Source organism: Penicillium atrosanguineum (assembly GCF_028827265.1).
Source record: "Penicillium atrosanguineum strain IBT 20685 chromosome Unknown utg000008l_segment0_segment0, whole genome shotgun sequence".
NCBI lineage: Eukaryota > Fungi > Ascomycota > Eurotiomycetes > Eurotiales > Aspergillaceae > Penicillium > Penicillium atrosanguineum.
In genome coordinates this window covers 3132838-3149408 of record NW_026623140.1, presented here as the reverse complement: position 1 = coordinate 3149408, position 16571 = coordinate 3132838, and the positions used below count along the sequence as shown (strand labels likewise).

The following is a 16571-nucleotide window of genomic DNA, read 5'->3' as shown; positions in this document are numbered from 1 at the left end:
TTATTTCAAATAGGTCAATTTCCCACACTTTCTAAAACAAATTTAAATGTGAGTTATGATTTTTTTTCTCGAGTTTTTGGAGGTGTTTCCGAGTTGAACCGGTCGAAACCTGGTCGCGCGTGCCAACAGCGCGTCGCTTTTTGTCGCGCGCGACGAAGGTCGCCTCATTGTACTTGTCCCAGTTACTGTTCTTCTCCTTACTGTTGCCTCCCTCTGTTGCTTTGTCAATTCGTGTGCCCGACTTCGTTCAAGTCACGTTCGACCGATATCACGACTAAGCTCCGTCAACACCAATACTGACTGTTGGTCACAGCAATCATGCCTAAGGAGAAGACCACCCCTACCACCCGCAAGGGTACCAAGGTCCAGCGCCGCAAGAAGGGTACGTTGATTTCCCGATTCCGATCGGGCGCAAGCTGCGCGGTCTGAGCTTTTGCATTGGTCCTAACTTTCTCCAGACCCCAACGCCCCCAAGCGTGGTCTGTCCGCCTACATGTTCTTCGCCAACGACAACCGTGACAAGGTTCGCGAGGAGAACCCCGGCATCACGTTCGGTAAGTCAATTCCCTCGTGCGCACTCGTGCTCCGCTAATTCCCACTACAGGCCAGGTCGGCAAGAGCCTCGGTGACAAGTGGAAGGCTCTGACCGAGTCCGAGCGCAAGCCTTACGATGAGAAGGCTGCTATCGACAAGAAGCGCTATGAGGAAGAGAAGGCCAAGTACCAGGCCGTAAGTCCAAGCTCCCAACCCAGACATAAATTCCCGACTAACATTCATTCTAGGGTGAGAACGACGAGGAGGAGGAGTCTTCCTAAGCGCCTTGCCGCAACTCTCGATTGCGCAGCCGGCGTTTGTGTTTCTTTTCGCTAATTCTTCTCGGTTTCGATTTATCACTTACGGGCTTAACGGAATGGTCTCCACGGTGGTTTTTGCTTGCTTTATGATGGCCTCGGAGAGGCTTTGTCACTTTTGATATGGGGAACGGCTTTTCTTTTGACTTCATTCTTCTTTTGCTGCTCTTGCGGCGGAGAGATGGCCGGACTGGCGTGTAGGATTTCCGACGCATGCTGGTTTATACTTAGTCTAATCAATCCAAACATGTTTCCCTGAATCGTTTCTCGTAGTACCTGAATATATGCACGTCGTGACGCTGAGGATTGGTCCAAGCTCCATCGTGGTCCGGGGTACATATCTCCGGTTGCTCACGCCACCCGCCTTGTGCGTTCTTGATCGAATCAAGGTTGGGGGGACGATGTCAGCATCAAATCGAAAGAGAGAAATTTTGTAGTATCATTTCAAGACATGGAGTGAAGTCCCGAGAACATCATTCCCCGGATCCAATTCCCAAAGCCAGCTCCAACAAACGCTGTCTCAAACATTGAAAAGTGTAGTCACCGAGCGTATACCGGACGTCAATATAACAATCGCAACCCCAACCCAACTTTTATTCGTCATGCCAATCATTACCAGCATAAATCATGATTCATAAGACTCGATAGTAATTTCCTAAGTAAGGAGCGACAATGCTGCGTCCTCCATTGCGCCCAGGAACGCGTCGGCATCTTCACAGTCATTAGTGAGGATGATCAATTGCAGTCCAGAAATAGGAAACTCACCGCCGCTCGACGCAAACTTCAAAACATGCTCTTCCCGAGAGGTCACCGGAGGATTATAATCTTCGGCCGACATCAGAATGATAGGTCTCAACTCGCGCACCAAGACCGTGCGGTGGTCCAAACGGCGAAGCCATCCGCGTCGGCCGAGGTGCGGAGTGACGAATGCGGTCCAGACGGGAGTTCTGTTGGTAGATTAGATTTGTTCATAATAGTGCTTGAGATGAGCATACCGATCCATTTCACTCAGGTGGACAGATGCTTGTAGCCTTATGGCTCCAGACACGGTATCCTGGTAGATACGCAGAGCATGTCGATAGGTATCATCAATAATTTGGCTAGTTGCGGTCAGTAAAGTGATACCAAGTAGAACCGGATCAAACCCACCCGCCGTAAAGCTCTTCTTCGTCTTCCATTTCATAGTCCCGGATATGGTCAACAGGTCGGCCCGAGTCTTGGGAACGGAGAGCTAAGAATGTGGTGAAGAATACAACCATGCCTATGCGACAGTTAGATATGAAACAGCTCCCAAATAGGAGATACTAACTTTCAATGGTCGTGAACTTGAGAGTAGCCCACAATATAAGCTCGCTTCCGCCACGTCGCCTCCGACACAGTTGAAGACAGGAACCCTGTCGAAGAATTTCTAGCATGTTGAGAGGCAAGCAAAAGTACTCGCTGGGTTTGCTTCGGTGGGGAACTTTAATGACAATTCGCACGCGGTGATCTGTTTCTCGCAGGAAGAAGTATATAGTCATATTGGAAGAGTCGTTGAAAGCGCTGTTGGTAATATTAGCATTCAAGTGAATACTCAAGTGCACCTTACATACAGTTGAAGAAGTTGCTCGAAACCCTGCTCTTTGAGTACCGCCTTGACTCCAGACTGCGGCTCACCGAAACACCCTGCCTTGTCTGATGTATCCGGGATTGGGGTTCCGGATCCATAATTGGAGAATGCCTCTCTAATCCAATGGTATTGAACGGCATCAGAATGGGTAGATTGGCTAGTAGCCGTGGTGGCAGACGTAGATCCCGTCAATATCGAACTCGGCGCATCTGGCGTGGGTGGTGCCTCCGGTGCGGATGGAGGTATATCGAAAAATGGGTTGAAAGCTGGCGATTGAGGCGAGAGAGGTGACTGAGGGGATAAATGCGGTGGGCGAGGACGCTCAAAGGAACGACGGCGTGGCCGGCGATCACTGACCGGGCTTGGAGGGTCAGTACTATCGCTCGAAGGCGGCTTGCGACCCAAGGACATGCGCGCAAAGCGCGCTGCAACACGTTGTTCTTGTGAAGCCATGAGGGTCTTCATAGAAACTCGATACCCCGCGATAAGTGGTAGATCGTGGCCACGGCTTCATACCAGTCAGTATATGGTCTTTTCCTTTCCTTTCCACGTATCTTACCCTTTCATCAAGTCACCTATCTCCCGCAGGAACGTCTTATACTGCGCCAAGCGAGTACCCAGTGTATACTGCGACTCATCCCAGAAGAAACGGGTCAAATCCAGCCAAACCCGCTTGTAGCCCGCCTGGGTGGCTTTACCGCCGTCGAGACGGCCAAAGAAATCGAGGATATCCTCAATAGTGTATTTCAGGCTCAAGCGCACCAATTCCAGATCGCCCTGGACAAGAGGCCAATTGCGATGATAGTGAGTATCCTTGATCAGGTCGGCCAAACTGCCTAGAGTTGAGCTGAGGGCATAGAAATCGGACATAAGCGCCGTCACATCCGTTGCGTGCTCAGGAAGAGGGGCACGGAAGGTGCTGAAGCCGGCGGCCGCATCTTCGCACTCATCGGCAGACAAGCGCAGATCCATCAGGTTAGGCCATGGGATGAGGAAAGAATACGAAAAGTGCGAGCACACAAATCGGCGGTTTTCTCACGTGCAGGTTGCGGCTCTTGTCGCTTTTGACGTGGTCGTGCAGGAATGGCGGGGCCAGTGGTGTGAGGTGGGGGGTGATCTTTTCACCCAGGTTTTGGCTTCCAAGCTATCTTGTCGTTCTCATCGATCAGACTGTGCCATTGCTTATGCTCTGGCTTCAAGGTGTAGCAGGGTATCTTCGTGATTGTTTTGACAGCCCTGGCATCTATGGTTCCCCCACTCTCGAACCAAGGCTTCCCCTCCCCACATATCAAGGTTTGGAGTAGGGCACGGTGAACAGCCATCTTGACGAAGTCAAAGGATGGGGAAATCCTCGAAGACAGATCTCAGCTTATATAGATCACCCTAAGCCACAACGTAGCAAAAGAGCTTCGGTGCTGCCTATACTACGGCCCTAAAGTGAGGCTGTGCAGTCCTTGTACTTTTGGGGCGCCTAGCGCGATCAGAGCGTATTGTTGCCTTCCCCCGAGTCCAAAATTGACTTTGGAAGAGAACACCAAGACCCATCGGAGCAGACGAGTGGATCAGCCTTATCAGCCTTGGGAGGGCACCGCCTTGCCTTTCTTGGTAGGAACCATCTCGGAAGACTGTCCCACAGGTTAATATCTGCGTCGCAGTAGAGACATCCTGGTTAGTGGGTTCAAATGGTCTAGATTCTCTATATAAACGCCAGTACAGTACTCTTTTGGAGTAGACGATCAACTCGCGGTTGAATTCCTCGGGCTGACTGTTGAAGCCGAGGAGCTCTAGGACTCGCGAGTTAGTATCTATAAGCAAGCAGCCTAATATCAACCCAAGTCTGCCGTACGGATACTACATCTTACGGCCCGCATTCTCAATAGCCATTCCCTGGCTGAAGGACGTCTATATGAGATCTGAGTGAAACACCATAATTCGCTTGTATGAACCCGCTACCAGTATGCTATATCGCTAAAGGTACAAAAGAACCCATTTCCTTATGTGCTTGTTGCCTCCGTATCGGTAAAGCCACCCAAGAATCGCGCAGCCAACCTCTTACTCCGCAGCTCTTGGACCTGTCGCCGCCGGTCATCGAGAGTAGCCTGATGTTCCGCAGCCCTCGCCGACAGTCGATCGCGCTGGCGCTGTGTCTCCTCCCGAGCGTGTTTCAGCTCCTCCATTTGCTTCTTACGTTCCGTTTCATCGCGGGAAAAGGCATAGAAGCCCGTTCCACGATTACGCACTTCGGCTTCGGCATCATAATGCCTCTGATCCGGCGGTGTAGCTGATCGGTCCCGGCGCGCAGCGAGATTAGCCATATGTGATGCGATGTTCGCGTCAGGATTGAATGCCTCCGCTTGGACTGCTTCGCCGTAGATCAGATTCTCTGGTCGATTCGGTCGCCATCGTTCTTGCATCGATTGTCCACGTTCTTCTTCCTCCTTGGCGCGCACAGCTTGAGCTGCCTCGGCTCTGGTGCCGCGGCGGTGGCGACCTAACTCGTCTTCGTACGAGATGATAGATGCGTTGTCGTCGTCTTCATCCTCTGAGTCATTGGATGCATCTTCTCTTTTGCGTTCCTCGTTCGCCCATTTGCGATCGAAATCAACGAGTCCCTCTTTCTCCTTGCGACGCAACCTCGACAGGTAATCTTCTTTGGTACCACCAGGTGTGTCGTCTTCATCGCTACTGTTTCCTGCGAGATACAACCCTTTCTTCATGTCCTCGTACTGGCGCACCTTCTGCTCCATGCGGCGCTTCGACCGACCCAGCGTGGCGTCATCGATGCCTCCGATGTCCTGGCTTCGTTGATGGACTTGCTTCGAGACATGGTGATCGTCATCTTCGAGATCTGCAGCAGCACGTTTCTCTGTGCCTTTGTTTTGTTTGCCGAAGATGTCAGATTTGAGGTTCTTGGATGGTCGCTGACGGCCCTGAGCCGAAGAGTTGGAGTTCTGGGAGATGAGGGAGGAGAGTTGACTGGTGAATGCGAGCGTAGACGACGATGGAAGGTCTTGTGATTTTGATGTTTTGTCACGGCGCTTCCCGTATAGCGAGGAGTGATCTGAAGCCATAGTGTTGTGTGTAGCTCTCGAAGCTTGCGACAAAGTGAAAGTCGGCCGGTTGCGATTGCGATAGGCGATAAGGATTGGTGCCTGAGTTTACTGGCGAATATCAATTCAGATAATCTACGGTAGTAGTAGCCTAGTAAGCGTACGGGTAGGATGTGATCTAGATCGCATTTTGAATATCTTCCCCGACCTATTTAGGAACTATGTTCAACCAATGCACCAGTCAAGGTAGAAAGTACAAAGTCAACATTCCGAATGGCCGCAATCGGCCCTGAGTCAGCGCTGCCCCGCGGACCCCACGAGATGACGAGCTCGGCGATTTGTCTCGATTTTAATCTTTACATTTCCCGAAGACTTATCTCTCTCATCTCTCTCATATCTGCGCCATTCAATTGAGCGTTTCCCTAAACCTAAGTTGAACCAATTGACCCTCCATCATGTCTGCCACCCCCATCTATCTCGGCGTCGTTGGTGAGTACTCTATCTCAGAAGTTTATTTCCTATCGATGTGCTAACCAGTCTATCCAGGCGTCGGCGGTGTTGGTACCGCATTCCTCTCTCAGCTTGCTCGTCTCCCCAATGCGCCTAAGCTCGTCCTTCTTGCCCGTTCCTCGCAGACCCTCCTCGCTCCGGCACCGGCCTACTCGCCGGCGATCCCCGCGGCCGACTGGGCTACCGCGTCGGCGGCTCCCTCTTTGACCAAGGCTGGCGCTCTGCCCGCTGAGGAGATTGCCTCATACCTCGCTGCGGCTCCTGGACGTGCTATCCTCGTCGACAACACCTCCGATATCAACCTGGCTCGCTCGTACCCCACATTCTTGAAGAAGGGTGTCTCCGTCGTCACCCCCAACAAGAAGGGCTTCTCTGATGACCTTTCCCTGTGGAAGGATATCTTCTCCTCCGCTGCTGAGGGTAAGGCCCTTGTTTACCACGAGAGCACTGTCGGCGCCGGCCTGCCCGTTCTGTCCACCCTTAAGGACTTGGTTGCTACCGGCGATGAGGTGACCCGCATTGAGGGTGTCTTCTCCGGAACTCTCTCTTTCCTCTTCAACACATTTGCTCCCGCCTCAGGCTCCTCGAGCGCCCAGTGGAGCGCCGTCGTGGCTCAGGCCAAGGAGCTCGGCTACACCGAGCCTGATCCCCGTGATGACCTGAACGGCATGGACGTTGCGCGCAAGCTCACCATCCTCGCCCGCCTTGCCGGCCTCGAAGTCACCCGCCCTGACTCCTTCCCCATTGAGTCCCTCATTCCCACCGAGCTTGCCTCCCTGCCTTCCTCCGCGGACGGTATCTCGCAGTTCATGACCCGCCTGCCGGAGTTCGATGCCCAGATGGCGAACATCAAGAACGCCGCCGAGAAGGAAGGCAAGGTCGTCCGTTACGTCGGTAGCATCGACGTTGCCAACAAGGCCGTCAAGGTCGGTCTGCAGTACTTCGACAAGGACAGTGCCATTGCTGGTCTGAAGGGCAGTGACAACATCATCAGCTTTTACACCAAGCGGTACGGCGCCAACCCTGTTATTGTGCAGGGTGCTGGTGCTGGTGGTGAGGTTACTGCTATGGGTGTGTCGACTGACCTGCTCAAGGTCATGGAGCGTCTGCACTAAGCAGTTTCTGTTTAATAAGAAAAGTTTAGATATACCACGATTGCAAGTCTTATGAAGCAAGAAACACTCCCAATCATTAGCTCTTAAGACGCGATTGTGAGATGCGCCCATCAAGACCGCATAAACTCCTTTAAAGCATTCCCCCAAACATCAGCCCTCTTATAAGAGTTCATAGCAGGTACATTCCCCTTCTTAAACCCATCAACAGCAACTACCAACTCCTCACCAATTCCCTCATCCTTAATCCTCTGTATAGGATACGTATAAGTATGAAAAGCAAATACCAAAGCCCGAGAGCGAGGAAGGCGATGCAAAGTCTGTCGCTCACAGCGCAACACCGTCTACAGATATCAGCATAGCTCCCCCAACCCCTTCCAATTTCATTCACATACCTTATACAGATCCAAATCATCCAGCTTCATAGCCTTCGATCCCGGCTCTTCGGAAATATCCCCCGGCCCATGAACTTCTCCAAACGCGGCAAACAACTGCGCGCCGGTCGTGATACTCCAATTGACACGCTTCACATACTTCCCAACCTCGACCCGCGCAAAGAAGCGGTCCATGCTGCGCTCTATTTTATCTGCATATCCAGGTACCGGGCCGTGAATATCAGCGAGTCGTCGACCTAGTTTCTCACGCGGGTTGAATCCGGATGGGAAGCAGGTTGTATATGCTTGGAGTATGTATTTCGGCTGATCTGCCGATGAGGGCGACAGTTCGGGTAAAAGGATAAGGAAATCTTCATCGATGGTTTGCATGAGGATTTCTAGTGCCTGAATAGTTGGGGTTTCTGCTGTGAGGGTTGTTGGCCAGGTTTCTCCTGTGACGAGGTTTTCGAAGGCTTCGTTTTCTAGCCTGAACATGGTTGGATATCGGGTCGGTAGATATTCGCCCAGCATGGAGGTGTATAGCTCGCTGACAGCGGCACGAATGAGTGTATCTGTCATCTTGTTGCCGTCACTGTTGACGGCGACTACTATATCGTGGTGTTGCTGCAGTAGCTCCTTGCGGAGAGTGAGGCGGTCTTTATACGTTTTGTCTATGAGTAATAACTCGGATGGCTCAAGGTTTTCAAGGGCTAAGGATCTATTAGCCTGGGTTTTATGTTTGTTGATGGGGTTATTGAATCACCCATGGTCAAGTTGAACTTCTCTTTTCCTCGGAATGGACGAAACTGTGGAGGCTCGGTAGTCTCCCAGTTGAACTCTTCCAATGGCGCAATTATAGGATTCTTTCCATCTGTTTCATTTGCCAGGACCTTCGAACTCGTTTTGCTGTGAGTCAAAATGCGTTGTCGGCTCCATCGCCAGATCCAGAGACATGATCCTATGAGCAATGCTCCCAACAAAAAATGAAATGAAGGGGTCATAATCCGAAGCGGCATTGCCTCGGCTTCTAAGGAGATATGCGCCATCTTTGCGAGGTGCCAGTAGGCGCTATTCAAAGATTCCGTACTTTGAGAATCCTAGAGAGTTGCACAGAAGCTTTCACAACTCCCATGCCAGTAAACCGAGCGGAATCCGCGTCTTATCAGTCCCGACATCTACTCCGCACGGACTCCGCAGAGGGGGTATGATATCGCATCCACCTTCCACTTTCGCCAGCTTATACTCATCCGTCTTATTAATCAAGTATAAGAAGTACAAGAATATTCACATTAGACCAAATGACAACCGTCCGAATAATACAGAGGACGTCTGCCCTACTGCCGAAAACGGGTATCACCCGACAAACCAAATCACCTTAGAACGCCATGACATGAAACCAGGGAACCTTTGGATGGTAGAAAGAAAACAAAAAAGCCGTAGGCATCATCGCAAGGGGAAATCAAGCTCGTCCAGCCCTATGCTTCACGTCTCCACTGCCGGAATGTACCCGTGCGTCTGTGGTAGGAACCACATTCTCCTTCTCTGCGGTTCTATCCAGTGATCCGTCGCGTGATCGCCCGCGCTCGCTTTCATCGGGTTCCATGCTTCCTAGACGGAAAGATCGCCGATGTCCGTCTAGTCGTTCATTCAGACTCGGTGCACGGGGACGCTGCTGGCCACGTGCGCGTCCACCAATCCATGGGAATTCCCAGATGATCATTCGGTAGAGCCAGAGGCTGGCGTCTAAGACGATGAGCGCGGCCCAGGGGAAGATTGTTATAATGCCGAGGAGGAGCTATTGGAAAGCCGGTGTTAGAAATGGACCAAATGAGGCGCCATTTACGGAGAAGTCAGACGTACGAAGATGCGCACTGCCCAGCTCTCGAGCTGGGTGAGCTGCGGCGGGAGGATGGAGTACCACGCCATGGTTCGGTGTGGTGTTGCCTGATCTTCGCGGCAATGAACACCGCTCTTTTGAGCTGAAGCCGGAAATGAGGTCTAGACCTCTCACTTTATACGTTACAGGCCACGATATCGATCATAAGCTTGATATGGCGGATATCGGAGCTGGTTGTGTGGCGTGTTGCGGCACCCCTCCACAAAATCCGGGGTAATGGGATGATCAGCGGGCGAACCCAGTCGTCTAAGTCGACGTGAGAGAAAGCCAAAGGCGCTTCAGGAATAGGTGACGAGATCTAAACCTATCAACGGAGATCGCACCCCTCTCTGCACGGTCTTTTCGATCTGGAGACTTGGGTGACTGGGCTGGTCGAGATGTGAAGAAGTAAGGCGGTGTCAGGAGCGAGGGAGGTTGGGGCGCGGCAGGTCGGGTACCGGGGTTATGGGTTATCGTTGCAGGTCAAGCTTGTAACAGACACGGACAATGACAGTCGCCCGGAAGGACAGCTCTTGAAGTCGCATGAGTGGGATCCACCGCGGCAATCGACGAACGGGTGGCCCGGCAGAACGCAGATCCCGTTTAGGCAACTTGTAAGCACCGCGGCTGCTATACGGCGGTTCTATTTAACATGTAACGTGGGCCTCCGCACTACAGTAGTTTTCGAAATCGGTTGACTGGGGCGGGAAATTTGCAGATGGTATGAGGCGTTAAATTTATCTATTGCAAGAAACGCAATTCCACGATATGGTAGGCATTTCCCCTAAAAGCCTCCGACCAGTAGGCTATATAGGCACGGCTATGCGTTCTTACTATTATATCTCTGGTATCGTATGGAATGACGTTTTTTTTCAATCTTCGTTTTTCAATTTTTATGGATCTGACTTTAAATCAAGAGCAAATCATAACAATCAAAAAACAATGACTATTAGAGAGACATACCGTCTGGTATGGGGTATATTAATTTTGTCCGGCGGGGTAATAAAAATATCGTCCGAGAGCAAGCATAGAAACAATAAAGTGGAGCAACACGCCAGTTCAAATGTAGATGCAATGCACAACACCGCAAGAATTCAATCAAGACCACCCACAGACTCAAACCCCTCTATGCTTCTATCACAACGATGAAAGCCCCGATAGCTCAAGCTCCACCAGCAAGATGCCCACTCCGAACGCGCAAGACATGCAAATCGTGCAGATAACAACAGGATAATAACAGATAGAATCAAACCGGTATGCAAATGCCATAATAAGTAGAAAAATGAATAACATCGAGGATCCAGCTTCATGAGAAACGAACACCCAGCCCATCATAGTCAGGTTTAGGCGGCGAGCTACCACTCCGTGGCCGCCTGCCGCCGTAATACTCTAGCGGCGGAGCGGGCGCATAGATATGGTTCCCCTCGTGAATCAAGGGCCCAGAAATGTTTGGGTGATAGAGTTGATAAGTAGAAACATGACGGGGAGCCTGGAGCCTGCCAGACTCGTGTAGCCGTTGGCGTGCATCTCGCACATCAACGCGATGTCCTCCAAATTGAAGAATTTGAGCAGGTTCGACCTCTGATGTCCATGCTAGGCTCATCTCTCGTAGTCGCTCGTCTACCGAGCCTAGTCTGGGGCGTGATGGAGGGATGGGTGGGTATAGTGCGTCGGATTGGAGGGCGCTGTCTGAGAAGGAGCCGCCGTTCCAGCCGGTAGCTCCGGGGAGACTCTGCAATTGGGCCATTGATTGCTGGGCCATCTGGCTCTGCGCCATTCCTGGGGTAGCAGTACGCATAATCGCACTTGTTTGTTCAAAGCTCGGGGGTGGTGAGAACCGTGGTGGGTAACGGACTGGCTCTGTGGCCCAGGACTGGTGTGAGAACCCAGAAGAATTGCGCGTGAGAACGTCGGGACCCGGACGCTTGGGGACTTGTGGAATGGGACCATCAGAGAGAGTCACTTGAAGAGGGAGTGCCCCGGGCATGATCGCGGACGGATGGGGCACGGCGGGAGATCTCGAAGCTGGCCGTGAAGCTGGCCTTGATCTTGACCTTCTTTGACGTGGAACAGTGATACTGATGTCTTCATCATACGGTAGAGGTGGTGGCGGATATGGGATGAGAGTAGGAGTACTGGCAGACAGCTCTTGGGCAGGGTGATATGGCACGAGCGAAGGCGTACTGGCAGACAATTCCCGTACAGGGTCGTATATGTGAGCGAGTGACGAGCGACGAGACTCCATGCGGGACCCAGGCGCAGTCTGGAGATCTAGTAGAAGCTGCTGACCGAGGAAATCACCCCCGGGCTCGCTGTATGTCGATCGTGACAAGGGTTCAGTCATCAGCTCATGGGTTGTCACTTCATGTGCGAGCGGAGAGGCAAATATATAGCCTGCTTGGCCATCAAGTGATTCGACAGAAAGCTTCACCTGTAGACCTGGAGCTGATTCCTGTCCTCGTAATGGATGCATAGAGGCTGGTCGTCTTGGGAAATCTGCCTCTAGCATGCGTCGAGCTGCCACACTCGCATAGGTGGGTACATTCTCTTTACTCGCTGGAGCTGAAGTTGTAGTGTTCACACCATCTGTAGCTGACTTTCCACTGCCGTTGCTATATCGCCGGACGTCAGCCAACGCCTTTTCAGCCGCTGAAGCCAAGATCGAAGAGCTTCCATTTTCCGATAACACACGACTGGAAGAGCCTCGTCCATGGACAGTTGAGACTTTGACCAACGGAGTGGCTGGTTTGGTTCCACGCAAGCGACGAATACCTCGGGTTCGCTTCAATGACTGCCTCTCTCTTGTTGCCCGTGGTTTAGAATGTCGGTCAACCAAATTCCATTCCGTTTCATCAGCTGGAGCAGGAGGGCTTTGTGTTTTCGGGGACGGCTTTTCCGTAGCTTGACTCATCTGCGAAAGTGCTGGTGAGATTCGAGGAGCTTGCTTTGATTCTCCATCTGTCTCGTAGCCCTCTTCTGACTCGTAACCAGCTTGTCCGAAGATGTGAGGAGGAAACAGATCCAGTTTGAAACGCGGAGGTACCATGATTTGCTCGGGTGATTCTGCACGGGCAGATCCTGAGTCAGTCCAGTTGAATGTGGATTGACGTGACAGACCCTCATCGGTCGAAGATTCAGGAAATGAAGATGAGGAGCTGCTTGATCTATCAAAAACAGACTTTTGGTTGCGAGAAGTCTCCTGGGAAGAGCTGGGAGACCTGCGATCGATCTCGCTGCTTACACTTTTCATAAGCTGGCGCAGATATTCACGCGCCTCTCGAAGGATGGAGGGATGTGAGCTCATAGCTGATCTTTTGGGGAAGAGCTCAGCAAGGCTCGATGCGTGAGTCTCGTATTCTCTATAGTCACGGACGAGACCGCAGTCATGATAATGCGCCATCTTCTCTTTTGCAGCCTCATAAGACCTGCAGAGAAATCGTGTGGCGACAATCAACCACGAGTCGTATAATCCCGGATCATTCTTGTTGAGGGCGTCTTTGTACTCCTCGTCCTTGATTCGGAGCTCATCTCGGCAAAATCGCTGCACCACGCTGTGCATTTTGACAACGTCAACAACCGAGCTGCCAGGGTAAATTGAGAAGAAGCCTCCGGCGCTAATTTCAGCAATAGACTCGGTCAATCCTGGGATACCGGGTGTTGGTGTGGCATCTATGCCCATGTCATCACTCGACTGTTGAGGGGACAGGTTCGGAACGGATGAAGTCTGAGTATCCAAAGCCCTCTCGATCAACCCGTAGTGAATTAGCGTTCCTAGAGTGGTGTCGAGATCCGGGTCCTCTCCTATCTGAGCACTGGACAGTATCTCTGCGTTTTCGGCGGACATGGCGCCCTTTCCGAGGTTAATCAAGCCGACCGGAACATGGTGGCCAAGGAAAGCGAGAAGATTAATCAGATTCAAAGCCTGTCGGTGGTGCAAGCGGTATAGATCATTCATGATGCCCAAGAATGGCTCGGCGAGTTTCTTGTCTGTCACTTGGTACTTGACACGGTATCTCTCGATGGGCTTACCCGTGGCATTAAGACGATGACCGATGGCATGAATGGCAAGTGGGAGACATTCGTAGTATCCCACCAGCTCAGTGGCCTTATGAATCTGCTCCTGTGTGGCGTTTTTGATTCCGAGATCTTTGAACAGAAGTTTGCAAGCATCTTCAACTCGCATACGAGGCATCGAGAGGCAGTATGGTTCGTATAGACGTTGCTTTTTTCGTAACGTGGCATCAACCGAGGTATAGATGATACTGCACCTCTTGTTCCAGGGGAGAAAAGGTCGAAACTCATTGATATCATCATCATGATCAAACGAGACTCCATCAAATACCATCAACCACTCATGACGCGTCTGAAGCCAGTTCCGGACAGCGTTCACATAGGACTGAGTCTTTTGATACGCCGGGTCATGAGTCTCCTTGTGGTCGATCAGGGTGGCTGCTTGCGCGATTTCCCAGAAGCATTTATATGAAGACTCACGGGACTTTGCATCAATCCAGAATATACCACCGGGGTAATTCTCGCGTTGTGCAAAGACATACTGGCGGGCTAGATGGGTTTTTCCAGATCCCGGGACACCAGAGATCAGAACGGCCATTGTTCGATCTGCACGTGTTCGAACCTTGAACAGGCGGCTATGTAGCACCTCCAACTCCTTCTCCATTCCATAAAAAGTTGCATTGGGATGGAAACCCGGAGGCGCGACGAAAAGCGGTGGATCTCTATGAGAGATTTGTGATGATGTTAAGACACCGCTATGGTCTATGTCGGATACTGGGGAGTTGCGGCCACCATCAGTAATGGATTGTAGTGGCAGAGTAAGCAGGGAAGAGTCTATTGTAAAAGTCAGTCAGCAGATGTCTGACTTGGTATTTCGAGCAATATGGATGATATCAGCTATATTGAAGGAAGAGACGGGAGCCACCCTGGAAAGTCAAGCTAAGTACATAAAATGAAATATTGTATGAAACGCACGAATGATGTGATCAGAAAGAACATTCACAAGAAGCTTTGGTCGAACGAAGAGACGATTGAAAAGTAGCAAGAAGAGTCGGTTTCGTAACAGTCATGTGCCGATAGCATGGTCTCTCTTCGAGCAATGAACAATTACCCGCCAAAAAACAAGACAAGGAAAAAGATCAAATAGATGGCTCCTCAATCTCATACTCCTTCAATGTAACTGACTCTTCCGGGGATGGCAGAAGGTGGGAAGCCCTACCTGGCGAGTTCGAAGTCGTCATACTGCGTCCGACGGAATCATCTACTCTACCTGTAACGGTCAGCGATGTTGAGGATAAATCAGGGGAAGGCTATCTACCGTCATAAATCTCACGAGCCTTTGCCTTCTTCTCCAGCAGACGAGTTTTGTGCTCTTCCACCCAACGATCTGCAATGATCGTGGGAGCCTGGCGGGAGTATCGGAGGATGGCTTCGGCAACTACTTCAAAGCCCGGAGAGTTTTCATCGTCAAACTTGCACATGTGGCTATGATCAGCCTCGATGCCCATTCGCTCCACGCCTTCAATGTACGGTGCAGCTGATGCCTCATCGACAATAATCTCCCGAGTTCCGCGCATATCTGTAGAGCGAGTCTCATGGAACAAGTAGATGTGGAAGCGACCCATGATATCGGCGAACAGACTATTGATGTGCTGCAGGGTCTCGTTGTCCTTCCGCAGGGCCTGCACAAGTTGCGAGGAGCCCTCCATAACCTTCTTGGGGAGAACGGCGGTACAGATGTTGTGCAATAACAACCCCCATTTCGCGATGTCGGATCCGTTATGGGGTGTGCCGAGGAAGAGGATGCCGAATGTCGACACGTACACGGAGCGCAGGTGTTCAGTTTTCTCGCTCGATAAACTCCGACTATAGATGAGGGCACGTTTGACGACCAAGCCTCCTAGGGAATGGCAGACGAAAATGATGGGGCGATCGGAGCAGTTTCGTAACTATAGAGAAGTGTCAGTGAGACGATTAGAGAAGATCAGAAGACACGATCGGGATGAAAGTCACATACATTTCGGTTGGCAGCGAGATTGGACGCCAGCGTCTCTGCATGGCTGACGATTGAGTCCCGCGACGCGCCGTCAGTAAAAGCAGCAACGCTCGCATTATAGCCATAGGTCAATATGCGAGGACGTAGTGGTGCAAGAATTTCGGGCAGTAGATCCACGGGCCAGAAACAGCCGCCTTTCTCCGTCTTGCTGGGCTTGCTGGTCCAGGAATCGTGGGGATGGCCGTTTAGACCATGAACAAACACAATATCCACGGTGGGGTCTCCGCGGGGCACATAGACCTGCGACAAGCCAAAAGGCTTGACGGGTCGAGAGTCGGACATGTTGGATTATTCCAAGGCCATAGTATGGGGGAAATGGGAAATGGCAAATCAGCGGCGAGAGACCTTTATAGGGCAGGCTGCAGGCAGGTGATGTTGATGTTGTTCCCCTGACCCATTCAGATGACATTCAGGGTCGAGTGGAGTCGGCGGCCCGCTTGCAGATTCCACTATGTGGACTCGAATCGGGGTCTCCCCGGCACGCCCCAACCCACGGGCTGAGTAAATCGATGAGGGACTGCGCCACGGTATACGATCCTAGCTGCAGGAACCAGGCCAAGATGCGCCCGGAGGTGTTGCTCGGCTGAAATTGGGTGCCTTGGGTGCCTGGTGAGTCATCTCAGGTGATACCGTGTGGAAGTAGTATGGTTCTTGAATTGGCCGGGCGTCAAGGGCGTGAAAGTATCCGAGGAACCTACAGAATTCGCAAGTGTGATTCCAAGGGTACTCGAGTACCAAATGAGAAGAGGAAGGTCAAGCGGTGATGATCTTCCGGGGTGCATGAGATGCAGATGGGGTTGCATGGGCCAAACCAAAAACAAGACATTGCTGTAGTCACACCTGCCGTAACGCGTGGATCACGCGTACCACATAAGGTGACTGGCGACCCACGGTTCGATCTATATTGACTTGATCTGCAGTCATTCTGTACAGTCCCAGGATTGTAACTAGCTTGGAGCAGTGTAGTTCATGTTCTTGGTTCTTCCCGTCTCTACTCTCTACCGGCACATTCACATTCCTCTGCCCCTCTTCTTATGCTCTTTTTGGCCTTTACGAGATATGTTCTTTGGTAAATTCTTAAACAACTCTTGAAATACACCCAGGGCGATAACTTGGAACAGT

General features: G+C 51.5%; 6 protein-coding genes across 6 annotated transcripts; 2 read left to right on the top strand and 4 right to left on the bottom strand.

Annotated features, from left to right (window-relative positions):
• Window positions 1–318: 318 nt before the first annotated feature.
• nhp6 (high-mobility group nucleosome-binding protein) lies at window positions 319–815 on the top strand (the record flags this gene model as incomplete). The annotated part of the gene is made up of 4 exons (XM_056890774.1): window positions 319–382; window positions 459–554; window positions 605–729; window positions 783–815. 4 exons carry the CDS (start codon window positions 319–321, stop codon window positions 813–815), a joined length of 318 nt encoding a protein of 105 aa, XP_056737265.1.
• Window positions 816–1506: 691 nt separating this feature from the next.
• N7443_010717 (uncharacterized protein) lies at window positions 1507–3432 on the bottom strand (the record flags this gene model as incomplete). Its single annotated transcript, XM_056890773.1, has 7 exons — window positions 1507–1562; window positions 1617–1798; window positions 1847–1951; window positions 2001–2112; window positions 2161–2393; window positions 2444–2968; window positions 3020–3432. The coding sequence occupies 7 exons, from the start codon at window positions 3430–3432 to the stop codon at window positions 1507–1509; spliced, it is 1626 nt and encodes a 541-aa protein (XP_056737264.1).
• Window positions 3433–4454: 1022 nt separating this feature from the next.
• Window positions 4455–5531, bottom strand: N7443_010716 (CCDC174 family protein; the record flags this gene model as incomplete). The annotated part of the gene is made up of 1 exon (XM_056890772.1): window positions 4455–5531. One exon carries the CDS (start codon window positions 5529–5531, stop codon window positions 4455–4457), a length of 1077 nt encoding a protein of 358 aa, XP_056737263.1.
• Window positions 5532–5965: 434 nt separating this feature from the next.
• On the top strand, window positions 5966–7135 carry N7443_010715 (homoserine dehydrogenase; the record flags this gene model as incomplete). The annotated part of the gene is made up of 2 exons (XM_056890771.1): window positions 5966–5999; window positions 6057–7135. The coding sequence occupies 2 exons, from the start codon at window positions 5966–5968 to the stop codon at window positions 7133–7135; spliced, it is 1113 nt and encodes a 370-aa protein (XP_056737262.1).
• A 110-nt stretch (window positions 7136–7245) lies between these two features.
• Window positions 7246–9432, bottom strand: N7443_010714 (heme-dependent oxidative N-demethylase family protein; the record flags this gene model as incomplete). The annotated part of the gene is made up of 5 exons (XM_056890770.1): window positions 7246–7476; window positions 7528–8216; window positions 8270–8603; window positions 9014–9301; window positions 9367–9432. 5 exons carry the CDS (start codon window positions 9430–9432, stop codon window positions 7246–7248), a joined length of 1608 nt encoding a protein of 535 aa, XP_056737261.1.
• Window positions 9433–10688: 1256 nt separating this feature from the next.
• On the bottom strand, window positions 10689–15731 carry N7443_010713 (uncharacterized protein; the record flags this gene model as incomplete). The annotated part of the gene is made up of 4 exons (XM_056890769.1): window positions 10689–14227; window positions 14613–14663; window positions 14712–15342; window positions 15411–15731. The coding sequence occupies 4 exons, from the start codon at window positions 15729–15731 to the stop codon at window positions 10689–10691; spliced, it is 4542 nt and encodes a 1513-aa protein (XP_056737260.1).
• Between the last annotated feature and the right edge of the window lie 840 nt (window positions 15732–16571).